At 41.1% G+C, this 25,991-nt stretch overlaps 1 protein-coding gene across 1 annotated transcript in view; it reads right to left on the bottom strand.

Moving 5' to 3' along the window:
- Positions 1–7,760: 7,760 nt before the first annotated feature.
- Positions 7,761–25,991, bottom strand: part of PSMA3 (proteasome 20S subunit alpha 3) — a 47,566-nt gene continuing 29,335 nt past the window's right edge. The window contains exons 8-11 of the mRNA XM_033951713.1: positions 18,822–18,868; positions 15,350–15,417; positions 11,048–11,112; positions 7,761–7,962 (exon numbers count right to left, since the gene is read on the bottom strand). Of these exons, the coding sequence (XP_033807604.1) occupies positions 7,918–7,962; positions 11,048–11,112; positions 15,350–15,417; positions 18,822–18,868 (225 nt within the window). The 3' untranslated portion in view covers positions 7,761–7,917. The remainder of the gene's footprint in view (positions 7,963–11,047; positions 11,113–15,349; positions 15,418–18,821; positions 18,869–25,991) is intronic.

Below are 25,991 nucleotides of genomic sequence, written 5' to 3'. Positions count from 1 at the left end.
TTATGGTGATAAGTGATTTCAGATTGCAGGTTTAAGTGAAAAGATCATGTCTAGTGACATGAGATGCCAACTACTATGAAGAGGGCAGAAAAAGAACATAAGAATTGCCACTGCTGGGTCAGACCAGGGGCCATTGTGCCCAGCATTCTGCTCCTGCGGTGGCTCCTAGGTCAAAGATAGTGCCATGAGACCAGCTCTACCTGCGTACGTTCCGGTTCAGCAGGAACTTTAACTTTGTCTTGAATCCCTGTGACAGCCTCCGGAAGAGCATTCCAGTTTTCCACCACTCTCTGGGTGAAGAAGTACTTGTGGGAACACTGCCCTTTCTCTTAAACATTTAGGGCCACTTCAACAAAGCTGCTGTAGCTGGTTCCGGTGTGGCAAATGCAGCCCATTCAATCCCTTTGGGCTGTGCTGCATTGCATTTGCTGCTCACGAATCACTACCTTGTCTTTGTAAAAGGGATCCTTGGGAAAGAGGATTCTTATGATTTATGGATTGAAAGCAAGTAACAGTATTGCATCAAAAAAATGTATAAAACAAGAATGAACTACGCTTTAAAAAAAAATTTAAAAAAATCAATAAAACGTGAAAAGCATGCTGAGCTATGGTATCAAATGAAGACAAAGCATTTTTAAACTTATATTCAAAAAAAATGTGAAATTGTATATGGATGTTCTTGGTCTCTGAATTTCAACTTAACCAGACTATAGTGCTTCCTGTCTTCTAGACCAGTGGTCCCTAACCCTGTCCTGGAAGACCATCAAGCCAGTTGGGATTTTGGGATAGCCCTAATGAATATGTATGGGACAAATTTGCATGCCTGTCACCTCCATTATAAGCAAATCTCTCTCATGCATATTCATTAGGGCTGTCCTGAAAACCCACCTGGCCTGATGGTCATCCAGGACAGGGTTGGGGACCACTGTTCTAGACCACATTCTCACATTGGTCTGCACTCCACACTTTGGACTGTAAATATGCTCTAGTTTATTATTTAGATCATAGCAAGCTTCACAGAGCTCCTACTCAGCTGTTTGTCATTTGAGCTTAACAGACATGGAGCTCCTGTCACCAAGAGAACCATCTGCATATGGCTGGTGGGCTGTATCTCCTTTTGCTATGCTCAGGCTGGGCTGATGCTTGAAGGCCATGTCAATGCACATAAAGTTCAAGCGATGGTAACTTCAGCAGCTCATCTATGTTCCATTCCCATTGAGACCAAATATAGAGCAAAATAAAGGGAACAGAAACCCTACGTAAAATCTAACAGAGAGAACAAGTGGGGAGTGGGATAGAACACATCAACCTTGGGATAGACAAGCTTATTTCTTATAAATTCAAAATAAAAACATGAATAAAACTACATGTATAAAAGTCCTATGAATGTAATGTTCCAGCTGATGACCCAACACAGTCTGTGTTTCGGCCCCCAGATGGAGGCCTGCCTAAGGGGTATCTATATAGGTCTGAAAAAAAATAAACTGAACATAAATAAAAACTCTATAGTTCAAATCAAAATAAATTAAGTGTGTGAAGTGTCATACCAAAAGGCATGAAAGAATAATAAAACAAATTTAGCAATGTCAACAAAGCAAGAACATTTTTCTGATCTTGCTTTGTTGACATTGCTAAATTTGTTTTATTATTCTTTCATGCCTTTTGGTATGATACTTCACACACTTAATGGACATAGTCAACACAATAAACATAATAGACTAAGCTGGGAGCAGTCAAATAAATATAAAATTGTATAAATCTCAAAAATAAATGATAAAACACCATTGAGGACATCTGTAAAGCAGCCACCTTGGTCCTCAATTCATCCTTTCACATCCCACTAGTGTTTGGAGTCTCATTCCAAATGGGTTAGTCCAGGGGTGTCCAATGTCGGTCCTCGAGGGCCGCAGTCCAGTTGGGTTTTCAGGATTTCCCCAATGAATATGCATTGAAAGCAGTGCATGCAAATATATCTCATGCATATTCATTGGGGAAATCCTGAAAACCCGACTGGACTGCGGCCCTCGAGGACCGACATTGGACACCCCTGGGTTAGTCGGTTCAGCCAAGTAATTCTACAAAATGTATTCTCCATTTAGATGACAACTTCCCTTCAATACTTTGGTAGTTATCAATAACCTTCTTCTTGGACGCATGATCTTAGCAACTAGGGAGTCCCATAATCTGAAAATACGCTGCTTGCTTATCCTTCAATAAAGTATAGTTACTCACCTGTAGCAGGTGTTATCCAAGGACAGCAGGCAGATAATTCTCACAACCTTCCCACCTCTCTTAGTTGGCTTAGTTTTGATACTGAACTGATGATCCCATGAGTCAATGACAGGCAGGAAGGCACATGCAGATATGAGTGGTCTTCAAAAGACTTAAAGTGGCAGTACACTTAACTCTATACTGGGGCTCAGTGGATGACACCCATATGTGAGAATATCTGCCTGCTATGAGCAAGTATGAGAGATCAGCTTGTAAAGGAGGCTTTTAATTCACTATTGGATCTATGATCTAAAGAAGATAGTGTAGGAGCTGTTCTCTGTTATATCATCTTTTGAGCTGTGGAATAGACTGTGCCATTTCAGACCAGAACCCAATCTAGCCTTTTGGAAAATTTAAAAACCTTGTTTCCATTGTAATATTGATACTATGAGATGGATAGTTTTTGCTACTTATTGACTTGCAAGTTAATGTGCTTATGAATTGCTCTGCTTGGCTTCTGGCTGGAGAAGGGATATAACAGATTGTATAAAATACACAAACCTGCTTGGATCTTTCCTTATCCTCTTCTCTAGAAGTGACCACTATAGCATTGTGGGGATTGGACTGTTTCCAAGATCTACTCTTTGAAATGTATTTATTTCTGGAACTTGAGAATGGGAAAGTGCAGGGGGAAAAGAAGAGCAGGTATTTACCATTGCATACCACTATGTCTGAACAGATTGAAAACAGTTTCAGGAAACTTAACTTTTTTTGATTTTTCAATGACACCTAGAGACAATTTAAAATATATGGAGGCAAGGTAAAGAGACCAGATCTGGATGAGATGGCTCCTGAGGTGGGTGGGTATTTGGTTTTTGTTTTTTTTTAAAGATAGAGAAGTAGATTTAATAGCATGGTTGAAGATAAATCAACTTGAGAAATCCTCAGAACACTCTACCCTGATTTCTTTTGCCTCAGAACTGGATAAAGTTTTGATTTTGAAACATTACTTAAAGAGGGATTATTTGTAGTGGTGGTAAATTGTGGGTATTTCTGGATGTCTCCAGAGTAACTCATGCTAGATGTAGACAATTTCTTAAGCTTAAGGATTAGCTCTAGGAGCTACTTTTTAAAATTTCCTTCTAAATGTATTGTTACTTTTTCAGATGCTATATATTATTTGAGCTAAATTAAATGGGAATCCCTAGTGATAGGGAAGTTTAAATAGGGCTTATCCAACCTTTTTCTAATCGGGAGCCATATTTTTATATTTTGTAATATTCAGAGGGCCAAAACAGGTGTGCATATGCACTCCCACTCTGGAGAATAAGATGATACCTTTTAAATATAAGATAGTCCAATTAAGTCAAGGCATTTTTATTGAAAACCTTTTGTATAAACAATGGCATAAAGAAAACAAGAAAAGAGCATAGATCCACTATACAATATTTGAAAAGAAGAACATTTTGGAGTTATACATTCAGATATAAAGTACATATGTGTAGTAAAATAAATCAATAGGTCAAGGTCAAAATTAGGACATAAATTTCTTAAATGAAGACCATTTTTGGGAATATTTAATTGAAATTTTTGCCCTTTTGGTTAGGTAGGAATCATATCAATAGTTAAGACTGATCATGTTCTACCATTTGGAGTATTCAACCAAACACAGGTTTTTCCATATTAGAATGTTTTTGATTGCAAGAGATGAGTGTCTAATAGAAGAAAATCAATGAAAGAACAGAGTGAAAGCAAAGTGATTTTAGTAAAAAATCAACAACTTTGTGTGATAATTCACTGTGACAGAGTGTATGAAACCTTGCCCCTTCCTCAGGTTAGTTCAGCTCCTCAGACAAGGTTTCCTGGAGCAACCTCCAGCACTCCCCCTCCTGGTCAGATGAAAGAAAAACAAGGACAGCTCAGAAGGGAAACAGCTTCAGGAAAGAGAGAGGGGAGGAAAGTGCCAAACCAGGAAGTAGAGGAGGAGAGTTTAAAAGGAAGAGCCAGGATCAGAACCAGGGGTCCCAGAGTGAAGGAAGGACATGGAGGATCAGGAGAGAACTGAGGTAGGAACCCGCTGAACTGAAGCTTTTTGCTTACACAGAAATAAAATGGCTGCACCTTAAAACTCTGAGACGGGGTTGCCTGAACTGTGCTCCTGGATGAATGTGAAGGACTGTCCCCTAAATAAGAGGGGCAGTGTATTTTGAGAAAGCAGCAGGTTTCAGTGAGGGGAGATCTGTGAGGAAAACAGACCGCTAATTCTGTATAAATAAAAGCTTATTCTCTTACCTCCCCAGGCTGCTTGTTAGCGTGCGTGTGAGACTCTTTTGGGTAACTGGGCTACAGCTGTTACATTCACTATGAATATTTAGATTACAGATTGATTCTCATACTAAGGCCCAATATTCACTTAAGAAAGGGCAGTCAAAAACAGTGTGTGCCTTAAAGACCCAGTTTGGGTTTCACAGGCCCAACAATTTTCTGAGTGAGGAATCGATAGTGATTTCATAGGGGTCCATAGCAATCTATGAGCTAAAACGTATAAAGATTGAACTATAGCAGAGTTGGAGGAGGATGAAAGTCAAAAATTGGACCAATCAGCATCAGTAAAAAGATAACATAGATGCTTATCCCACTGTGATTTTAAAGGATTGCATTTAGGATTCATATTGTTTTTTTATCATAACAGGAAGCAGTGTGTCTAGAAGCTTTAAATTTTAAACAGCATAATCAAATCAGGATGATTTTTTTAGATCAATTATATCACATTTGTGTATGGCTGACTAATTGAAGCCAATGGAAGAATTCAGAATTAGTGAGATGGTGTAAAGTTTGTATTTGTGCAATGATGAGCCAGATGTTAATCTATCAATACATTTTGAACTAGTTTTCAGAGGCTAAAACCTCCTTCCTTAAATCAGGACAGGTATATTAGAATAATACTATGCTGTCCAGACCTGAAAGAGTAGATTTTGACTTCCAAAAACTAGACAAAAATTTATTTAGGGCTCCTTTCACAAAGCAGCGTTACCAATTAGTGGTGGACTGAATGCAAAGAAGCCAATTCAGTTCCCATGGGCTTCACATTCAGCGTATGCATTCACTGTCTTATAAAAAGAGCCCTTAGTCCTATAAAAATGTGTCATCTTATTTTATATTTTTAATTTGTATTTATTAACTTTTAAAGTATATTAACATTACTACCACATTTCTTCATTCTCAATTTAAAAATATTTTTTTTTCTATCTTTGCTAACTTTTCTAATTGTGTTCCCTTTCTCTCTCTCCAAAGAAGTTCTGCTTTGGAGGTATTTAGTTGCAGTTTGTTGACAGACATCTAGTTTTGTTTTTTGTGTTCAAAATATTTCCGAGAGGCAGTTTAAGAGTTTTGCGATTTGGGAGTCGCAGTTTTCTCCCAGTGATAGATATAGTTGGATATCATCAGCAAAGGAGTGAATCTGGATCTGGTATTTATGGGTTATGTCTAAGAAGGTCTAATGTAGAGATTAAACAGTAGAGGAGATAATAGAGCCCCCTTGGGGAACACCATATTTGATTGGTTTTGATAGGACCGTGTTGAGTAATATTGCTTTGGGATTATATTACTCAGGAAGGAAGTGAACCAGCATAATGCAGAAATTGGATACCAATTTCAGAGAGTCATGTAATGAGGAGAGGATGGTCAATGGTGTCAAATGCTGAGATCCAGTAGCACTAGGATGACATTTACCTTATCCATGAGTTTCCAGCAGTCATTGAGGATGTTGAGAAGGACGGTTTCAATCCTAAGTAAGTTCCTGAATCCTGATTGGAAGGTGGATATGGCTCCTTGCTTGTCAATGAAAGAGTAATTGGGTGAGCACTCCAGAATCTTGAAAATATAGGGTAGGTTGGAGATAGGACTAAAATAGGGTCTGGTGTGGTTTAAAAAAAATAAAATAAAATAGGTCTGATTGCTGATTTTCAGTTTGTGGGCACTGAGCCTGATTGTAGTGAAATGTTGATGAGAGGAGGGATGGAGTTTACAAAGGTATCTTTCACAGTAGAGAATGACATGGGGACAAATTTTTCCCCCTCCCCACCCCATTCCTACAAGTTCTGCCTTAACCACTTATGATTTTAAAATGTTTAAGGCTTGTGCAGATGAGGACAATGCAGGAATGAGGCAAGGAGAGAAAAAGAACTCAACAGGATGGGAACTGCGGGGACAGGGAAAAATTTGTCCCAGTGTCATTCTCTATTTCACAGCTATGAGGTGTGGTAGGCAGAGAGGAGGCGGAAGGGCAAATAGATTCTAGTATCTTGGTGAGGTTAGAATGGGAGAGAGTTTCGAAGTGAGTTTAGTTCCCAGTTGTAGGTATAGATATCCTCTCTGGGTTGTGAAGAATTGACATTGGTAGTGCAGTGAAGTCAAGATAAGACCTTATTTTGTCTTTATCAGCAAAGTAGTTGGAGAGCATTTTGCTGTTGAGTTCAATGTTAAGGCTTTGGCTGTCTCCTTGCAATGCTGTGAATATCATTTTTTGTTCTATTGCAAGTCTTTAGTAGTTGCCTTGTAGGCATTGCACATCTTAGCAGATGCTTCTATGGAGTACTTTTTCCCTCTTATTATGATAACTTGGCCACATACCAAAATGCATCTTAGTAAGTTGTACTCTGCTTAGAATCAATCTGGAATGTTGGGGGGGGGGGGAGCAAAGTAATCAAACCTTTAATGTGACCATGGCTTCTTTTTCTCATATAGTTTACTTGCCCTGTGGTATTGGCACTGCTATTTTGGTGTTATTGCCCCCGATAAGACACAAATTGAACCTCAGTCTACAAACACTGCCCTGGTTCATGGCTAATACTGATGGTTTTTAAAAACTCAACATTTTATTAATGTTTGGACACAATAGGCAACTGGTTAAAAACAGATTCAAATGAAATCCTACACAGTTTAAAGTCGGCTGGATTGTGATGGCATAGCCATTTACTGTTTACCTCCATCATTCAGGGTTTCCCCATCTCACTGTGCAAGTTTTACAGCCTTGAGCTTTCATTTATAAAAACTAAGGAATTGTGACAGGCAATCAATCACTTTAGCTTTGATGCATATTGTTATCCTTAACCATTTTGATTCAGGGTGTTTTTTTCCACTGAAGCATTTACACTTGCTACAAAATACACCAGTCAGATTTCTTTATAAATTCCCACTTCTCTTGTACTGAAACAGAAATTCATTTCAAGCTCCAGTAATCCAAGCTGCAGCTGTCTGGAGCCCCATGAGACACACAACAGAACTGGATTGGAGGTCTCATGCAAGGAGAGCAGTTACCTTTGATTGTTATATGTATCCAGATGCCTAGGTTTTTGCCTAGACTATTACCCAGTAGCCTTTCAAAGGAGTCAAGTAACTTCTGAAACTAAGAGCCTGTTCACATTAGGAAGGGAGCTTCCCACTGCAAGCTTTATCTTGTTCTCCTGGAACTTGATATGGCAGGATAAGGAAAGTTTATCGCAGCTGGTAGGTAATATAGATAAAAGGACAACTGTAGCAGACGAGAGTGATTTTAGCTCAGGTTGGTCACTCAGATTTTAATGTACATAAAAGCAATGCTACAGCTTTTACAATATATATATATTTTACACAAAAATGGTTTGCTGCAGCTCCAGTAAGATAGCTTTACCATAAAAAAACACATCCATCTGAGGTTATGTAAAATTACATATTGTCGTCATCTGATTCATCCTCTTCTTCTAAAGATTCCTGTTAACAAACAAACAAAAATTTCAAAAGTGAATTAGAGAAAACTAAACTAAAGCTCGTTTCCTTAAATATTTATTAACCCTAAGAGGGTTACAGTAGAACACACACACATTCAGGACATACTCAAACATATTAACATATACATCTCATCCTATTCTTCACATATAATAGCTAAAACTAACATGTTTCCATACATCATACTGTATAGAAAGACAAAATTCCAGTGGGTGGATGTCCTCCCCCTGCCCCCCCCTAAAAAAAAAAAGGTATGACCTCTTCAATGTAAGAATTGTATTCATGAGGATGTTTCTGGCTACCAAATATTAAGTTAGTGACAGCCACTGAGATAGGCACTTGGGATCTCTCAGAGAGAGATAGAGATAATGGTTACTGTGGCTGGGCAGACTAGACGGGCCATTTGGCCTCTCTCACCTATTGAGAACTACCTTGTCCTTCAAAACATATGGCTGCTCCTCCCATTCACTTCCCCCTTTCTGTCATGAACATGGTTAGAGAAGGCGACCATAGCAGGAAAAAAAGCCAGAATGATGAAGGTCACCCAGAGATCTTCAAGGACCTTCACTGGCCTACGTGGTTTGCATTTACCGAGCTATACTGAAAATGTGCAAAAAGCTGCAAGTTTGCATATACTGGACTAGGTATCCAAATTCCTCAACTGAATATGCATAAATTCTACTATTACTACTACTATTTATCACTTCTATAGTGCTGAAATGTACGCAGTGCTGTACATTTTAATATTTAATAGACAATGTACACAGTGGATATCCTGAAACCAAACCTAGCCATACAACATAGTACTGACTGCAGATAAAGACCTGAACGGTGCATTCAGTCTGCCCATTAGTTATACGTATTATAAATTCATGATTAAATTAATTTGTCTTTTCTCTTTGGTATTTCTGGGCCATAGACAGTAAAGTCTACCCAGAACTGTCCTTAGGTTCCAACTACTGGAGCTGCTGTCGAAGCTCACGCCAGCCAATCCAACCATCTCATCGTTTGTGAGATATGTATTATAAAGCCTGCCCAGCGACGTCCTCGTGTTTCAAGGCACTGGGAGTTCCCATCAATGCCCTCCCCAGCCCATCCTACACCAAATTGCCATAAATGGGACACAGACCATGCAAGTCGGCCCAGTACCAGCTTTAGTCCTTCAATTTATACCATTCATTTTCTAATTAGAGATCCTCTGTGTTTATCTCACACTTTTTTTTTTTTTAATTCTATCACCATTTTCCACCACTTCCCTCGGTAGGGCATTCCAGGCATCAGCTACCCCCTCAGTGAAAAAGTATTTCCTAACATTACTCCTAAGTCTACCACCCCATAATCTCAATTTATGCCCTCTAGTTTTACCATTTTCCTTTCTCTGGAAAATATTTGTAAGCTGAGAAAAAAAAAGTTGAGCACCCCTTGCTAAAGGGTGTGAATCGCTTAGCACAGTGATTCCCAACCCTGTCCTGGAGGAACACCAGGCCAATCGGGTTTTCAGGCTAGCCCTAATGAATATGCATGAGAGAGATTTGCATATGATAGAAGTGATAGGCATGCAAATTTGCTTCATGCATATTCATTAGGGCTAGCCTGAAAACCCGATTGGCCTGGTGTTCCTCCAGGACAGGGTTGGGAACCACTGGCTTAGCACATATCGGTGCAAAAAAAAAAAAAAAAAAGAAGTACTTAAAGTGCTTCAAGTAAATGCCTTAATTGCTTACCTTATTACATACACTGAACCTCCTAATCCGCTATAATAAAACCCTTAACATGCATGCGCACTTCAATCTTTGTGGCTCCGTGCTTCAGTGGTGCCATGCCCCCGCATGCGCATTAGAAAGAGCCTGTGTCAGTTTCCGCGTGGCAGTTTCCCCAGCGACGGTTGCGTTTTGGTTGCAGTTTACGAAATAAGGAGGCGGCGGTGGAGGTTTTCACGTGGCGGTTTCCCCAGCTTAAAAAAGGAGCCTGCAGCAAGACCTGCCTCAGAAAACAAGCGACACTTCTCAGATAAGCCTGCTTGGGGAAGGGAGCTATTTAGCTTTGTTTTGAGTGAAAAGTGTGTGCTGGGGAGCTGTGAACTATCTTCCATTGGTTTAGGAAAAGGGGGGTGTGATTTGTTGGGAACAGGGAACGATCTTGCTTTGCTTTAGGGGGAGCAGTGTGATTGGTTGGGAGCAAGTAGCGATCTTGGACAGGGGGTACTACTGGATAGGGGAGAGGTAAAAGCAAGGGAGAAGGGCTACTGCTGGACAGGGGGAGCAGGGAAGGGGTGTTGCTGGACAGGGGCAGGTAATAGTAAGGGAGAAGGGCTACTGCTGGACAGGGGGAGCAGGGAAGGGGTGCTGCTGGACAGGGGGGAGAAACAGAAAGAAAGACAGACAGACAGCGGGCAGGGAGAGACAGAAACACATAAAGACAGACATACAGGGGGCTAGGGAGAAAGAAAGAAAGAAATGCTTAAGTCTACACATCTATTCTAGTACCTGTTAATGTAACGGGCTAAAAAACTAGTTATTTATATTACAACAAAAACTGATTTCAAAGTTGGATCTTCAGAAGTATTTCTCAGGATTTGTACATATTTCCATTGGAAGACATGCACTATAATCGCCATTGATCCACCTATTTTCTTAGTTAATTAAGGGGTCCTTTTATTAAGATGTGCTATCCGATTTAGTGTGTATTAATCTTTAGCATGTGCTCTAAGCTTTCAACTTTTTAATTTTTATTTGCTTTAAATCTAGATTTTTTAAAAACAAGTTTTAACACTAATCTTTTTTTTATGTTCCTGATGGACATAAAAAGTTTTATTTTGATGATTTAAACACATCTGGCTTTTAAGTGAATAAAAAAGAAAAAGTTGAAAGCTTTAACTAAGAAAATAAGTGGATCAATGGCAATTATAGTGCATGACTCTCGATGGAAATGAAGTAATTCCTGGAAAGCACTTCTGAAGAGCCAACTTTGAATTCAATTTGATGCAATACTTATAAGTAATTAGAAGGTTCAAAATATGTAACAAAGTTATTAGTCAGTGACTCCTATAGTACATAGCTTAATTGCTTACCTTGGCATATTTCTCTGCTTCCTCTTTAATGTCTTTTGGGACCATTTCATGTTTTCCTTTAGTAACTGTGAATGAAATTACATAACATTATTTCTCATTTTCTACATTTTAAACCACATGTTGAAGGCATTCCTATGTTCCTATACAGTTACCACACAGAACAAAACTTCACCATGTGGTAAGCAAAGCTGCTTACCTGTAACAGGTATTCTCTGTAGACAAGCAGGGGAATGCAGCCACACTTGTTGGTGAAGTCCTTTGGACTGAGCCTGAGTGCCGATGCTCTCCCCTAGAGAGGTAAGCTTTTAAGCTTATTGAGCATATGCAGGAGTCCCCTATACTTACAGCCCTTCCCCTCAACTTGTCAGTTTTTGTCTCTAGCAATGAACAGAATTTGAGATGAGGGGACAGAGGGCAGGCAAGTGTGGCTGCATTCCCCTACTGTCTACGGAGAATACCTGTTACAGGTAAGCAACTTTGCTTTCTCAAGAGACAAGCAGCGGATATGCAGTCACACTTGTTGGCGAGTCTCAAGCTGAAAGATGGTGTTGGGTGATAGAAGAGGAGCCACAGTACAAATAAGTTTCATAACTGGCTGGCCAAAGCGAACATTTTGCACTAAACCTTGATCCAGGCAATAGTGCTTTGTAAAAGTATGCACAGAGGACCAGGTTGCAGCCTTGCAAATATCCTGAATAGGAATGAATTTAAAATTTGCTATTGAAGAAGCTGTAGCTCGTACTTTATGAGCTCCAATAGTAGCAGGTGGCTGCATTTGTGCTTTCATGTAGCAAAATCAGATTCAATGCATTATCCAAGAAGAGAGAGCTCTTTTTGATGCTGGTTGTCCTTGGGTAGCTGGATTATAGGAAATGAAGAGCTGGTTCATTTGGTGTAAGTAATGCTCTTCTGCAGTCCAATGTTTGGAGATATTGCTCTGCTGGAGAGGAATGCGGAGGAGGAAAGAAGGATGATAAAGTTATAGTTTGATTCAGATGAAAGTCCATGACCACCTTAGGAAGGAATTTGGAATGAGTTTTTAATTGTACTCTATTAGGAAAAAATTGGAGATAAGGATAATAAGTAACTAGTGCTTGAAGTTCACTCACTCTTCTGGTTGAAGTTAAAGCTGCGAGAAAAACTGTTTTCCAAGTAAGGAAAGTCAGTGAAACAGATCCCAATTGCTCAAATGGGTCCTGCAGTATATAAACTGTTATTATTATTATTAAAATATCCAAATCCAAATTTAGGTCCCATGCTGGAGGTGGGTATCTTACTGGAGGTCTAAGGTTATTAAGACCACTAATAAATCAAGAAATGAGTGGTTGGTGAGAAACTGGTTTGTTATAGACAAAAATATGGAAGGCCAAGATAGCTGCAAGATGAAATTGGACTGAGTTAGATTTGAGACCAAAATTTGACAAATGTAGAAGATATGATAAAATGTAGTCAATTGGGCAACGAATAGGATTCTGCTGGTGATAGTGTGCCCAAATGGAAAAACATGTTCATTTAGATTGATAGGACTTCCTCGAAGAAGGGCGTCTTGCTGTCAGAAGGACCATCTTTACTGGTTGCGAGAGTGGCAAAAGTGTTAGATTTGAACTATCAATTTCTAAGCTGTCAAACTTAGACTGTGGGAATTGGGATGAAGTAACTGCCTGTTCTGTTGAGACAGAAGAGATGGATAGTCTCCCAGTGGAATTGGTGGAGCATCTAGAAGGTCCAGCAGGAGTGGATACCAGATTTGCCTGTGCCAATGAGGAACAATAAGTATGATGTGAGCTTTGTCCCTGGCAACTTTCTGAAGTAGTTTAGAAATTAGAGGAAACAGCGGGAAGGAACAGAGCAGGATGTGTCCCCAATGAATAGAGAAAGCATTACTTGCTATGGCTTGAGGAGCTGGATGTAGAGAGTTCAGAACTTGTTGCATTTGGCATTTTCTTGGTAAGAAAAGAGATCCATTGTTGGAGTTCCCCAGTGAAGAAATATTTGTTGTAGGATAGAAGGATGGAGAGACCACTCGTGAGGATAGAGTTTCTTGCTGAAGAGAGTCTGCTAGAATATTGTGTTCTCCTGGAATATATATCGCTTGTAGATGGACCTGTAGTGTCAGAGCTTAGGTCCACAGGCTTCTCTGCAGTGAGGAAGGTATCCCAAACATAGAACATCGTTATTTGATTGTCTATTTGAATGGGAAAGCATTTGTTGCAAATCCAAGGATGGAAAGCCTGAAGAGCATAATGAACTACATGTAGGTTCAAGTGGTTGATGTGAAGGAATCGTTCGCTCGTTGACCATTGCCCCCGAGTCTGCAATTGGTTGAGGTGCGCTCCACAGCCGTGATTGGAGGCATCTGTTATTGTGAAGAGCAGGCGGAGACTGAAAAGGACAGCCTGCCTGCAGGGACGGAGAGAAAATCTACCAAAGTAGGGAATCTTGAAATTTTGCAGGAAGTGGAACCATCTTGGTGAGAAAATGATGCCGTCTATTCCAGTGCAAATTTAGGTGCCACTAACAGTCATGAGTCTTTCATTTGGCACTAGATATTGAGGCTGCCATGTGACTCAAGATACGAAGAATGGCGCAAGCTGGTAAGGCTGAAGATTGCCTGAAGTGATCCACCAAAGCGATGGACTAATGTCTGTCCCGAGGAATATAAGCCCTTGCCACATCTGTATCTAGAAGTGCTCCGATGAACGTGAGGGAGCGAGTTGGAGTCAGCTTGGACTCGTGGTAGTTAATGATGAATCCCAGATACTGTAGGGTTAGAACTGTGGTTTGAATGGTGAATAGTAACTGATCTTTGGCATGAGCTACTAGGAGCCAGTCCAGATAAGGAAAAACTATGTGGTGCTGTTTTTGCAGGTGAGCTACTACCACCACTAGGCACTTTGTGAAAAGTCTTGGTGCTGACAAAAGGCCAAAGAGCAGCACTTTAATCTAATCTAATCTAATCCTTAGGTTTGTATACCGCATCATCTCCACATTTGTAGAGCTCGACACGGTTTACAGTAGAAGAAATAGGAAGGAACTACAACATAGGGTTAGAGGTAGAAGTGTGAAGAAAATTTAGAGGACTTGGGATGCCAAGATATAAGAGTTTCCTTGATTCCTAAGTTGGAGGGAGACTTACATTTTTTGAGAAAAGCCAGGTTTTCAGATGTTTGGAAATGTTGATTAAGGAAAATGAACCTCAGGAAATCATAGTGGGATTTATGTACACGCATCCAGGGCAGCTAACCAGTCATACTGTTTCAGCAAGGGTAGAATTGTTGGATGAGAAATCATCCTGAACTTCTCTTTTTTGAGGCAGGCATTGAGTGGTCTGAGGTCAAGAATGGGTTGAAAACCTTGCGTCTTTTTGGGGATGAGAGAGAATTTGGAGTAGAATCCTTGGTTCATCTGAAAATGAGGAACCTCCTCTATGGCATTGCTACAAAGCAGAAGGGAGACTTCCGCCGCAAGTTGCGGAATGTGATAGTGTGGAACCGAGAAAGGAGGTGGAGGGTGTGGAGATGGGAAGGAAATTGAGGAAGTATCCTTGGGAAAACTATGTGAAGGATCCATTGGTCTGTCGTGAGGGCCTGCCAAGATGAAAGGAATGTCAGCCACCCCCCTACTGGCAGATTTGTCAAAAACTAGGAGTAGATTTAAGAGCAGGAAATTGAGATGTAGACACTTGCTTCCTGTCTCTAGTGCGCTGCTTTGAAATGAAAGGAGAAGACTGAGATCTCTGCAGGGGAGGCCGATTATAAGGAGCAAAACCTACATCTTAGATAAAATTGTTTAAAAAAAATTATTGGTGGTAAGCTCTTCAATAAGAAAAAGAAGAGGAAGGGCAATGAAATTGCTTAGATTGCTCAGAAGAATGTGTTGAAAGATCTCTACTGGTCGAGGAATCTTCCTTCAGCTGAGAGACTGTAGCTTGCACTCTCTCCAAAAGGACTGTCCCCCAAGCAGGAAGCATCCGCCAATCTATCATGCAAGTCTTCTCTAAGATCAGACGATCTAAGCTAAGCTGTACATCTGGCAACTATGGCTACCGCCACTGTGTGAGAGGTCATGTCATAGGCATCATAGTTTGTATTAATTAGATGGCAAGCAGATTCTTGGAGGGCCACAAGGGTAGGCGTCGAAGTGTAACACAACAGTACAATTTATTGGTTCTCCAAATTTTAACTTCAGATTGGTGGGCAGTACCAATATTCTGCTATATTGATTATTAAAATGGATACCTTAGAGTTGCATCTTGACACATTTATATTTGTCTCTTATTAAATTTGGTAAACATATTCTTACTTGCGCCAACCCAGCTGAGTTCAAGTTCAAAAGATTTATCTTTCACTTCATCATGGACAATGTAGATTCTAGAAAGAGATATAATAAAAAGCTCTTAAAATTTTTCTCCTAAACATGAAGGAAAAAACATATTTAATAAAGGCAGCTCATTAGAAACAAGAATTAAAATGAACAAGCTTCTCTATGAGCATTACTACAGCAGATACAAATGCCTCAGGACTATATTCTACGTAATGGGAATCTCCTACTGGTTCTCTTGCTGCATGCTTTGCTTTCAAATCATTTCAGAGCCAGATGCTATATTGTGAGAAACAGCCAGGCAATTAAATGTTAAAAAAAACTGGTAAGGTAGCCAGCAGCTATAATTCAAAGCATTGAATAAGATTTTTCCAATTGCTGGAAACAGCATGCTAATACATAAATGGGAAGAAAAGGAATGGATTTTTTTTTCCGGGGGGAGGGGGGTGTTTGGGGTTGGAAATCCTGAAGAGGAAAACTAACTGGTATGGAAATAAGATACTGGTTTGACATTTTCAACTATTTAAAATACCTTTCTCCCCCTCTCAACTGCTGCCATATCTATACTAACTGGAAATAAAAGGGTAAAAATCGAAAGCCTGAAGACAGAGCAACAGAAAAACTAATAAAAGTTATATGTAAGCAGAGGCACCAATTCTGCAGGTCTCAAAACTACTTGCAGCAGCCATTTTCAAACTGGAACAATGTGGGGATTGCTCTTGCACCAACTACACCACTAGGATGGGTAGGGGGCTGCTGAGTAAGGAAGGGATGCGCTGAATAAGGTCGAAGGGAAGGAGGGAGATCCCAGAATATTCGACTGTCAGATGTCAGATAACTAAAGGTCATATAATTATATTTATATACTATTCTTTAAACCCATTACATTAACGGGTGCTAAAGTAGATGTCTGTCTGTCTGGGTTTTTTTTTCCCTTTGTCTCTCTCTCCTTGCACGCTGCCTGTCTTGTCATTTTTTCTGTCAGTGTCTCTCCCTATGTCCTAAGTGCCTCTTCCTATGTCCTTAGTGCCCCCATTACCTCCTTCCTGTGTCCTTAGTGCCCCAGTGCCAGCGTACTATGTCCTTAATGCCCCCAGTGCTCCTTTCTATATCCTTAGTGCCCCCAGTGCCTCCTTCCTGTGTGCTTAGTGCCCTCAGTGCCCATTTCTATGTCCTTAGTGCACCCAGTGCCTCCTTATGTCATCATTATCTTCCAGACTTTGTCCCACCCCCACCCCCGATGGCAACCTGCCTGCCTCCCATCCCCCTGAGCAACATGTTTCCATTTAACCCCCCCCGATGCCAGTCTGCCTGCCTCCCATCCCCCTGAGCATCGTTTCCATTGAAACCCCCCACTCCCCCCGATGCCTGCCTACCATCCCCCTGAGCAGCATGTTTCCATAGAAACCATCCCCCCCGATGCCAGCCTGCCTTCCATTGAAACCCCCACCTCCCTCCGATGCCAGCCTGCCTGTCTGCCTCCCATCCCCCTGAGCATCATGTTTTTAACCCCCCCCCCCCGCCGACCTTACCCGCTTCACCAGAAACCCCCGTTGACCCTCCCAGCCGACCCTCCCACCGCTACACGGCCGACAAACCTCACAGTTCCAGCAGCTTCCCAGGCACAGTAAACACACTGCTTCGGCTCTTCTACTGGCCTAATTTCCTCTGCCGCGTAACTTGCTGCAGTGTTTGCTCAAAGCCGCAGGCAGCGGCTTCCATGAGTCTCCTGCGGCTGACCTGGAAGCATTCCCTCCTACGTCACGACGTCAAAGGGAACACTTCCGGGTCAGCCGCAAGAGGCACATAGGATCCGCTGCCTGCGGCTTTGAGCAAACACTGCAGCAAGACGGAGGAGGGAGCCGGCAAGACGGTAAACACTCGGGGGCGGCAGAGGAAAACACAGCATCGCCCTTGAGCGGGGCTGCACAAAATACTTCATGGGGCCGCATGCAGCCCGTGGGTTGGACACCCCTGGGCTAAATAAATGACTAAATAAATAAAAGGAGGTGTTGGCATAGAGTGCAGCTACAAAAACAGTCAGTGCTGTTTATGATGAAGTAGTAGTGTTGATTAATTGCCATTAACGGAAGATTAGGTTCTTACTTCGATAATCTTTCTGGTAGATGTGTGTAAGAATCCTGACCATAGGTAATATTCCGCTGCTTGCGAGGTGATTCACATTGCAGGCACTACCATAGTAGAATGTAGTTTAAGTTTTTCCAGGCCTTTTCATGTTTTGTTTATGATTTTTTTTTTTTTTTTTTTACTGTCCGCAGTGAACACAACAATATTGTAGCTTGTACTTAGTATGTCTAGCACCAATTTTAGCAATTTATGCTTCTGCAAATTGTGAAGAAGGAAATATTCTGAAACACCTGGATCTGGGCATCATTATACTGAAACCGAGGGGACAACTGAACTTGGTGCAGCACCAATTACCTGAATAGCTCAACAGACACACTGCTACATCCCTTGGCGTATTCATTGGTTGCACACTACCAAAAGGGCTTCATGGTTAGTGTTTACACCGAGAGTCAAGGTCACAAATGCTGAACAGTTGGGAAATCTCTCTTATCACAAGACTCTGACTTCTTGGAAATGCTAAGTTTTCCCTTCTGCTCCGATTATCCAGATCATTAACTTTGCAAAGCAACTCCTGTACTTTATTAAACAGAATCCGTTCATGTTTTGGTAGCTGTGTCCATCCAATCTTCCCAACAAGATATCTCTTTGCATAATGTATGATATATCTAATACATGTAAGGGTACAGTTGTAAATATCCAAAAAAGTGTCAAAAAACGTACTGTATGATTAGTTGCTGCAATTTGTATTGTATGATTGTTGCTGCAATTTGAGATAAGTTTCTCCATGTTTCACATTCTTCTTTTTCCACGCTACTAAGAATTGCTTATATTTATACCAAGCTGTTGCCTTTATAACCAGTTTTAGATAGATTGGATTTCATTCACATTTTTTGATGCACGAGACAAAATGAATTTTGAAAAATAAGTCTTTATACAGAGATTTTTTCAAACCAGAGACGATACAGGTGGCTTAGGGCACTTGCATAGTCCTGGCTGCCTATGTATGAGGTTTGCTTTTCTCCGTTTTGTATTTATCTTTTTTGGGCCGTGGTGTCTTTTTGATGTGATATGAATGAAGCCCTTCTACTAAACTAATCATACAGTACGTTTTTTTACTATATAGTATATACCATTCAATGCATTCAGTCCCAGCAATTTACGTTGCTTTGTAACTCTTATTGATACTGTTAATCTCCTGGGACAAATAGGTAGATGATAAATAGAAAAGATTTAAACCAAACATCCAATTTCACATGTTATCACTGCAAAAGATATATAAACACTGAAGAGTTTCCTATCAAATAGCATATTCATAGGATAATACAACAACATTTGAAGCTGAAGAGAAAAATAAAAAGAAACTTACATTTTTGCTACCTCTTTAACAACGTCTCTGCAGGTCATGTCTTTCATCTGGCAAAAATAAAGCACAATAGAAACAGTAGCTAGACTGTCAGATCTTTCAGAAGTAAAATTTATGCAAGAACAAATTAAAGACTCAATATGTCAACTACTAAAATCATTCAGTACTGGAAGAATTTTAGACCATACTGGGAAATAACTAGATACAAAGACACGGTGCAGCAGGCTCATCAAGGCTAGGACTTGAGAAGCCTTTGAAAGCAGCGTACCATGTACCACGCACAAATGAACACACCTTCCCACTCACACAGATCCAAACTAGAGAGCTGCACGGGAACGGGGACGACGGGGATCCCGTGGGGACGCCCCCTAGGGTCGCGGGGATCCTAAGGGGACGCCCCCTAGGGTCACAGGGTTCCTGCGTGGTTGGATCGCACTCGAGCCGCGAGGCTAGTCTCCTTCTCCTGCCCTGCCGCAGCACACAGCCGAACGGAAGTCTTCCTGATGTCAGCGCTGACGTCGGAGGGAGGGCTTAAGCAAAGCCTTCCCTTCCTCTGACGTCAGCGCTGACATTGGGAAGACTTCCGGTCGGCTGTGTGCGGCAGGGCAGGTAGGGAGAAGGCATGGCAATGGCGTACCAAAGAGGGGGGGGGGGGCGGTCCGCCCCGGGTGCAGCCATGGGAGGGAGTGTGCACAGCCAATAAGGGCCCCTTACCCTTTTGGCTCCCCCAACCGACCGACAACAGGCCCGGCCGACAAACCTCCCTGCCCTGTAGTCACGAATCTAAATTACCTTTTTACAGCAGCTTCAATACTCCAGCTGCTGTAAGAAGGTAATTTAGATTCGCGGCTACAGGACAGGGAGGTTTGTTTGACCGGGCCTGTTCTGTTGTCGGTCTGGTGGGGAAGTGCCACAAAGGTAAAGGGCAGGGAGGGAGAAAGGGAGGAAAGGTGGAGTGGAGAAGAAAAGACGCTTAAGGGAAATGGGTAAAACTGAGGGGGGAGAAGGCCACTGAAAGCACTGGGGAATACAAAGGGGGGGAGAAGGCCACTGAAAGCACTGGGGAATACAAAGGGGTGGATAAGGACGCTGAAAGGACATGGGGAAGATGGGAGGGGGGGAGAAGGACGCTGAAAGCACATGGGGAAGACAAAAGGGTGGAGAAGGACGCTGAAAGCACATGGGGAAGACAAAAGGGTGGAAAAGGACGCTGAAAGCACATGGGGAAGACAAAAGGGTGGAGAAGGACGCTGAAAGGACATGGGGAAAACAGAGGGGGGAGGACGCTGAAAGGACATGGGGAAGATAGGGGGGGAGAAGGACGCTGAAAGGACATGGGGAAAACAACGGGGGGGAGAAGGACGCTAAAAGGACATGGGGAAAACAGAGGGGGGAGAAGGACGCTGAAAGCACATGTGGAAGACAGAGGGGGGAGAAGGACGCTGAAAGGAAATGGGGAAGAGAGAGTGGGGAGAAGACGCTGGCAGGGAAGAAGACAGAGATGCCAGACTATGGGGGGAGCGGAGGGAAGAAGATGGATGCCAGACCAATTTGGGAGGGGGGAGAAAGGGAGAGGCACAGTAATAGAGCAAATGGAAGATGCAGAGAGAAGAGAGACAGTGGATGGAAGGAATTAAATGAGAACATGAGGAAAGCAGAAACCAGGCAACAAAGGTAGGAAAAAAATTCTTTTTTTTTTTTTGCTTCAGGATAAAGTAGTATATTAGTTGTGTTGATAAAAATTTATAAACATTAGAGGCTCTGGTAGAAACCCGTTTACAAAGTATGTATTCTTCCCAATTAATATTTCCAAATTAATAAAGTTTTTTTGCTTATTTTTAAATGGGTTTCTACCAGAGCCTTTAATTCAGTAGCATAATTAAATGAAATAACTATTTCTGTAGTTTATAGGGACGGGCGGGGACGTAGGGGATTCCTCGCGGGGACGGGTGGGACTTTGGCGGGGACGGGTGGGATTTCTGTCCCTGCGCAACTCTCTAGTCCAAACCAGTCTAATATCAAAGCTGATAGAATATCACTCCAAGAGGAGGGGGGTGGGGCATACAGTGTGGATATTCATCCCACTGTCCTTGGAGAACACCTGCTATAGGTGAATCACTTAATTTTCTCCAAGGATGAGCAGGATGAAATCATGCGGATGGGAAGCCCTAGCTACCAGGCTGTTTAAAATTAAAGGGGGAAAAAGAAGGCATGCAAGGCGCAATGGAGAACCACTTTTTATTTGAAGACAGCTTGCAACAAAAGGCCCTGGGGGAGGAAGAACAGATGGTGAATTCTAAACCCAAAACAAAATCTGAAGAACTGTCTGACCAAATTGGTTATCATCATCTGGAGTCTTGTTCTAGGCAGAAGTGAGATATGAATAGGTGGATTAACCACCATGTTGCAGCCCTGCAAACCTCTAATGGAGGCCATTCATAGGACATTGAGCCATGAGCGATACAAAGGCATTATAACATTTTCATCTTTGTTTTCCATTCCTTTTCTGATAATTGAGGAAGGAGTGGCCTAGTGATTTGGAGCCACAGCCTCAGCACCCTGAGGTTGTGGATTCACACCCTGCGCTGCTTCTTGTGATCTTGGGCAAGTCACTCAATACTCCTTTACCCTAGGTATGTTAGATTGTGAGCCCACTGGAACAGGCAGGGAAAATGCTTGAGTACCTGATTATAAGCCGCTTAGATAATCATGACAGGTGGAATATAAATACCAAATAAAATTAAAATTAAAAAATTATATTTGCATTCTTAGTTGCTGCTGCACACTAAGCCGAGGGTTTCAACATATTCTCAATGATGACACCTAGATCCTTTTAAAGGGTGATGACTTCCAACTTGGAACCCTGTATCATGTAGCTATATAGTTTGGGTTCCTCTTTTCCATAAGCATCACTTAGAACTTGCTCATATTAAACTTCATCTGCCATTTTGATGCCCAGTTTCACAACGTCCTCTTGCAATTGAACAACTTTGTGTCATCAGCAAATTTAAGTATCTCACTAGTTATTCCCATCTCTAAATCACTGATAAATGTTAAAAAGCAGCGGTCCCAGCACAGACCCCTGGGGAACCCCCACTATTTACCCTTCTCCATTGAGAATATTGACCATTTAAACCTACTCTTGTTTTCTTTCAACCAGTTCTTAATCCATAATAGAACGTTACCTCCTATCCATTGATTTTCTAAGGAGTCTTTCATGAGGAACTTTGTTAAATGCTTTTTGAAAATCCAAATACACAATATCAGCTGGTTCACCTTTAGCCACATATTCATTTACCCCTTCAAAGAAATGTAATAGATTGGATTTCACTCGACTAAATTCATCTTGGCTTTGTCTTATAAATCCATGCTTATGTATGTGTTCTGTCATTTTGTTCTTTATAATAGTCTCTACCATTTTGCCTGGCAACAATGTCAGACTCGCCAGTCTGTAATTTCTAGATCACCTCTGGAACCCTTTTCAAAAATTGGCATTATGTTGGCCACTCTGACTGCAGAACTAAGAGGAAAGGAATGCAGTGGACAGTCAGATTTTCAATCATATCTCGCCTCAACCGTCTCTTTTCCAAGCTGAAGAGCCTTAACCCTTTTAGTCTTTCCTCATATGAGATGAGTTCCATCCTCTATCATCCTGGTTGCTCTTCTTTGAACCTTTTCTAGTGCTGCTATATCTTTCTTGAGATAAGGAGACCAGAATTGAATGCAATACTCCAGGTGAGGTCACACCATGGAGTGATACAGAGGCATCCTAACATTCTTAGTCTTGTTAACCATTCCTTTTTAAAAAAAATAATTCCTAGCAGCTTGTTTGCTTTTTTGGCTGCCACTGCTAATTTTTTAAATTAATTTATATATATATTATTTATATATATATTATATAAATTATATATATATTATATATTATTTATATATATATATATATATATATATTATATATTATTTATATATATATATATATATATATTATATATATATATAAATATAATATAAATATATTATTTATATATTTAAATATATAAATTTATATATATATTATTTATATATATATATATTTAAATTTTTTAAATTAATTTTTCAATAATAATACACCACTACTGTAGCACCATGAACAGTGCAACACATAAGCCACAATAGGCTCCAAAAAGTATCAACAATAATACAAGGCTCAAGATCTAGTTCCCACAGCTATAAACATGCTCTGCCCATACAAGAAAAGATAAAACTCCCCCCCTCTCTCCCCCCCCACGGTCTACTTCACCAGGCGAAAGGAAAAAGTCAATCTTATCTTTGTAAAAAGCATCCAATTTTCCCCCCACCAGTTTCCAGGAATGTACTTGAGACATGTAGTTAGTGTGATGCTGTGCCACAGAAATTTCCATTCTCCCCAAAGACACCACTCTTGGTCCACTCAAGATAAGAAGGGGCAAAACTGCTTTTCCAGGATTTTGCAATTAAGCACTTAGCAGCTGCCAAACCAATACTGGTGAGTTTAGTTCGTCATTTATGTTCCCCATTATTATACAAGCCCAACAGAGAACCTTATGGGCTAGCTGTCACTGTCATAGAAACATGACGGCAGATAAAGGCCAAATGTCCCATCTAGTCCCAAATGCCCATCCACAGTAACCATTATCTCTTTCTCTCTCTGAGAGATCCCACGTGCCTATCCCAGGCCCTCTTGAATTCAGACACCACCTCTTCCAGGAGACAGTTCCATGCATCTACCACCCTTTCTGTAAAAAAGTATTTCTTCAGATTACTCCGGAGCCTATTACCTCTTAACTTCATCCTATGCCCTCTCATTGCAGAGTTTCCTTTCAAATTAAAGAGACTCGACTCATGCGCATTTACATTATGTAGGTATTTAAAATATCTGTATCATATCTCTCTTCTCCTGCCTTTCCTCCAAAGTATACAGATTGAGATCTTTAAGTCTGTCCCCATAAGCCTTATCACAAAGACCACACATCATTTTAGTAGCCTTCCTCTGGACCGACTCCATCCTTTTTATATCTTTTAGAAGGTGCGGCTTTCAGAACTGTACACAATAGTCTAAATGAGGTCTCACTAGAGTCTTATACAGAGGCAATACCTCCTTTTTCCTACTGGCCCATACCTCTCCCTATGCAACCTAGCATCCTTCTAGCTTTTGCTGTCACCTTTTCAACCTGTTTGACCACCTTAAGATCATCACATACAATCATATCCAAGTCCCGCTCTTCTGTCATGCACATAAGCTCTTCACCCCCTAAACTACCATTCCCTCTAGTTTTTGCAGCCCAAATGAATGACCTTGCATTTCTTAGCATTAAATTTTAGTTGCCAAATTTCAGACCATTCTTCAAGCTTCGCCAGGTCTTTCTTCATGTTATTCACACCATCCGGCGTGTCTACTTTATTGCAGATTTTGGTATCATCCACAAAGAGGCAATCTTACCCAACAACCCTTCAGCAATATCATTTATAAAAATGTTAAAAAGAACAGGCCCAAGAACAGAACCTTGAGGCACACCACTGGTAACATCCCTTTCCAAAGAGAGATCTCCATTGATTACTACCCTCTGCCGCCTTCCACTCAAACAGTTCCTGACCCAGCCCGTCACTTTGGGACCCATCCAGAGGGCACTCAGTGTATTTATTAGATGTCTGTGTGAAACACTGTTAAGAGCTTTGCTAAAATCTAAATACACCACATCTAGCGCATATCCTCTATCCAAGTCTCTGGTCACCCTGTCAGAGCTGGTGTTAGACAGCAAGCGTGAATAGGACCTAAAAGAGATAGGAAAAGTCTTTTTTTTATTTATACCACAGAGCCAGTGTGGGGTTGGAGAGATTGTATCCCTATATTCTACTAAGACTAACCCCCTATTTTACTAAGGCACGCCTGACGTTTTAGTACGTGCTAAATGCTAACGCGTTCATAGAATATAATGGATGTGTTAGCATTTAGTGGGCGCTAAGACAGCTAGCGCACCTTAGTAAAAGGACCCCTAAGTATCTTAATAAAAAATTTGGTCCGGAACTTAGCCTGTCTTTTAGATTTCGGCCCCTTATGCGATTTGAGTTTGACACCCCTGCTCTAAATGAGCACAGAGAAAAATACCTGAAAAATAATAAAACCGCAAAGTAGATCAGAAGCACTTCTGAGCAACTTGCTTTCAGAAAACAAAACAGATGGGGCAGGAGAAATTCCCTGGGAAGGAGGTGGAGTTGAAAACATGATTGGCAGTTTTCTGCCCTATCGTTTCAGGACCACTAGACACATTGCACTAGAAATCTATTTTAAGACTTTTTCTTCTTCTTTAAAATTACTGCCAAAAATTATCCTTGTACTGATATTACTTCTTCAGACAAATCTATCTATTTTATGGATATAAGACCACAATCTAGAGAATGACACGGGGACCATTTATCGCGGTAAACCGTGCTCACCGCAGGAACAAAGATATTTGCAACTGGTTTACCATAGGAATGGGGCACAAGACCTTTCACCGCCCCGCCGGAGTGGTGAAAAATCTTGCGCCTGTGGTAAAAAAATTGCACCTGTGTCAGACTCGGCATCTCCTCTTGCACCTATTTTACCTTCAGGAGCCAGCCAAGCCATGATGAAGACAGAAGGAACTCAAAACAAAGCCTGACACCAATGTGATTTGAAGAATAAAATTACCAAACAACAAAAGGTACAAAAAAATAAATTTATTTTATATTTTGTGATTAGAATATTTCAGATTTGAAATATGTATCCTGCTAGAGCTGGTATTAGACATAACTGGGGACCGCAAAGCCCAGGCTGTGCTTCTTTAGCTTCCAGCTGGCTTAGGGCTCTCTCTCTCTGACCAGGGGGCAGTTGCCCTAGTTGCTTTCCCTTAACACTATTCCTGCCATGTGTGACTGGAGTATTCTGTTAGCTTGATTTTTCTATGTAGCATTCTGTAGTAATTTGGTTTGTTCAGTTTTCACAATACTGGAAGGGATATTTATGAAAGGGAGGGGAGACCGGGGTTTTGTTGATCTTTGCTCTGCATTATTTGTGTTTATAAAATGACAATTGTACAGAATATTGTCTCTTTTTATACTTTAATAAAATAAGTTCAATATAAAATCATAACTATTTGAGGCTTGTGTGGATAGGATCTGATAGTTTGCAGGGCG

This window comes from Geotrypetes seraphini, chromosome 7, assembly GCF_902459505.1.
Source record: "Geotrypetes seraphini chromosome 7, aGeoSer1.1, whole genome shotgun sequence".
NCBI classification, from domain to species: Eukaryota; Metazoa; Chordata; class Amphibia; order Gymnophiona; family Dermophiidae; genus Geotrypetes; species Geotrypetes seraphini.
Note: the sequence above shows the minus strand (reverse complement) of the source record. Positions and strands in the feature narration are given on the sequence as shown.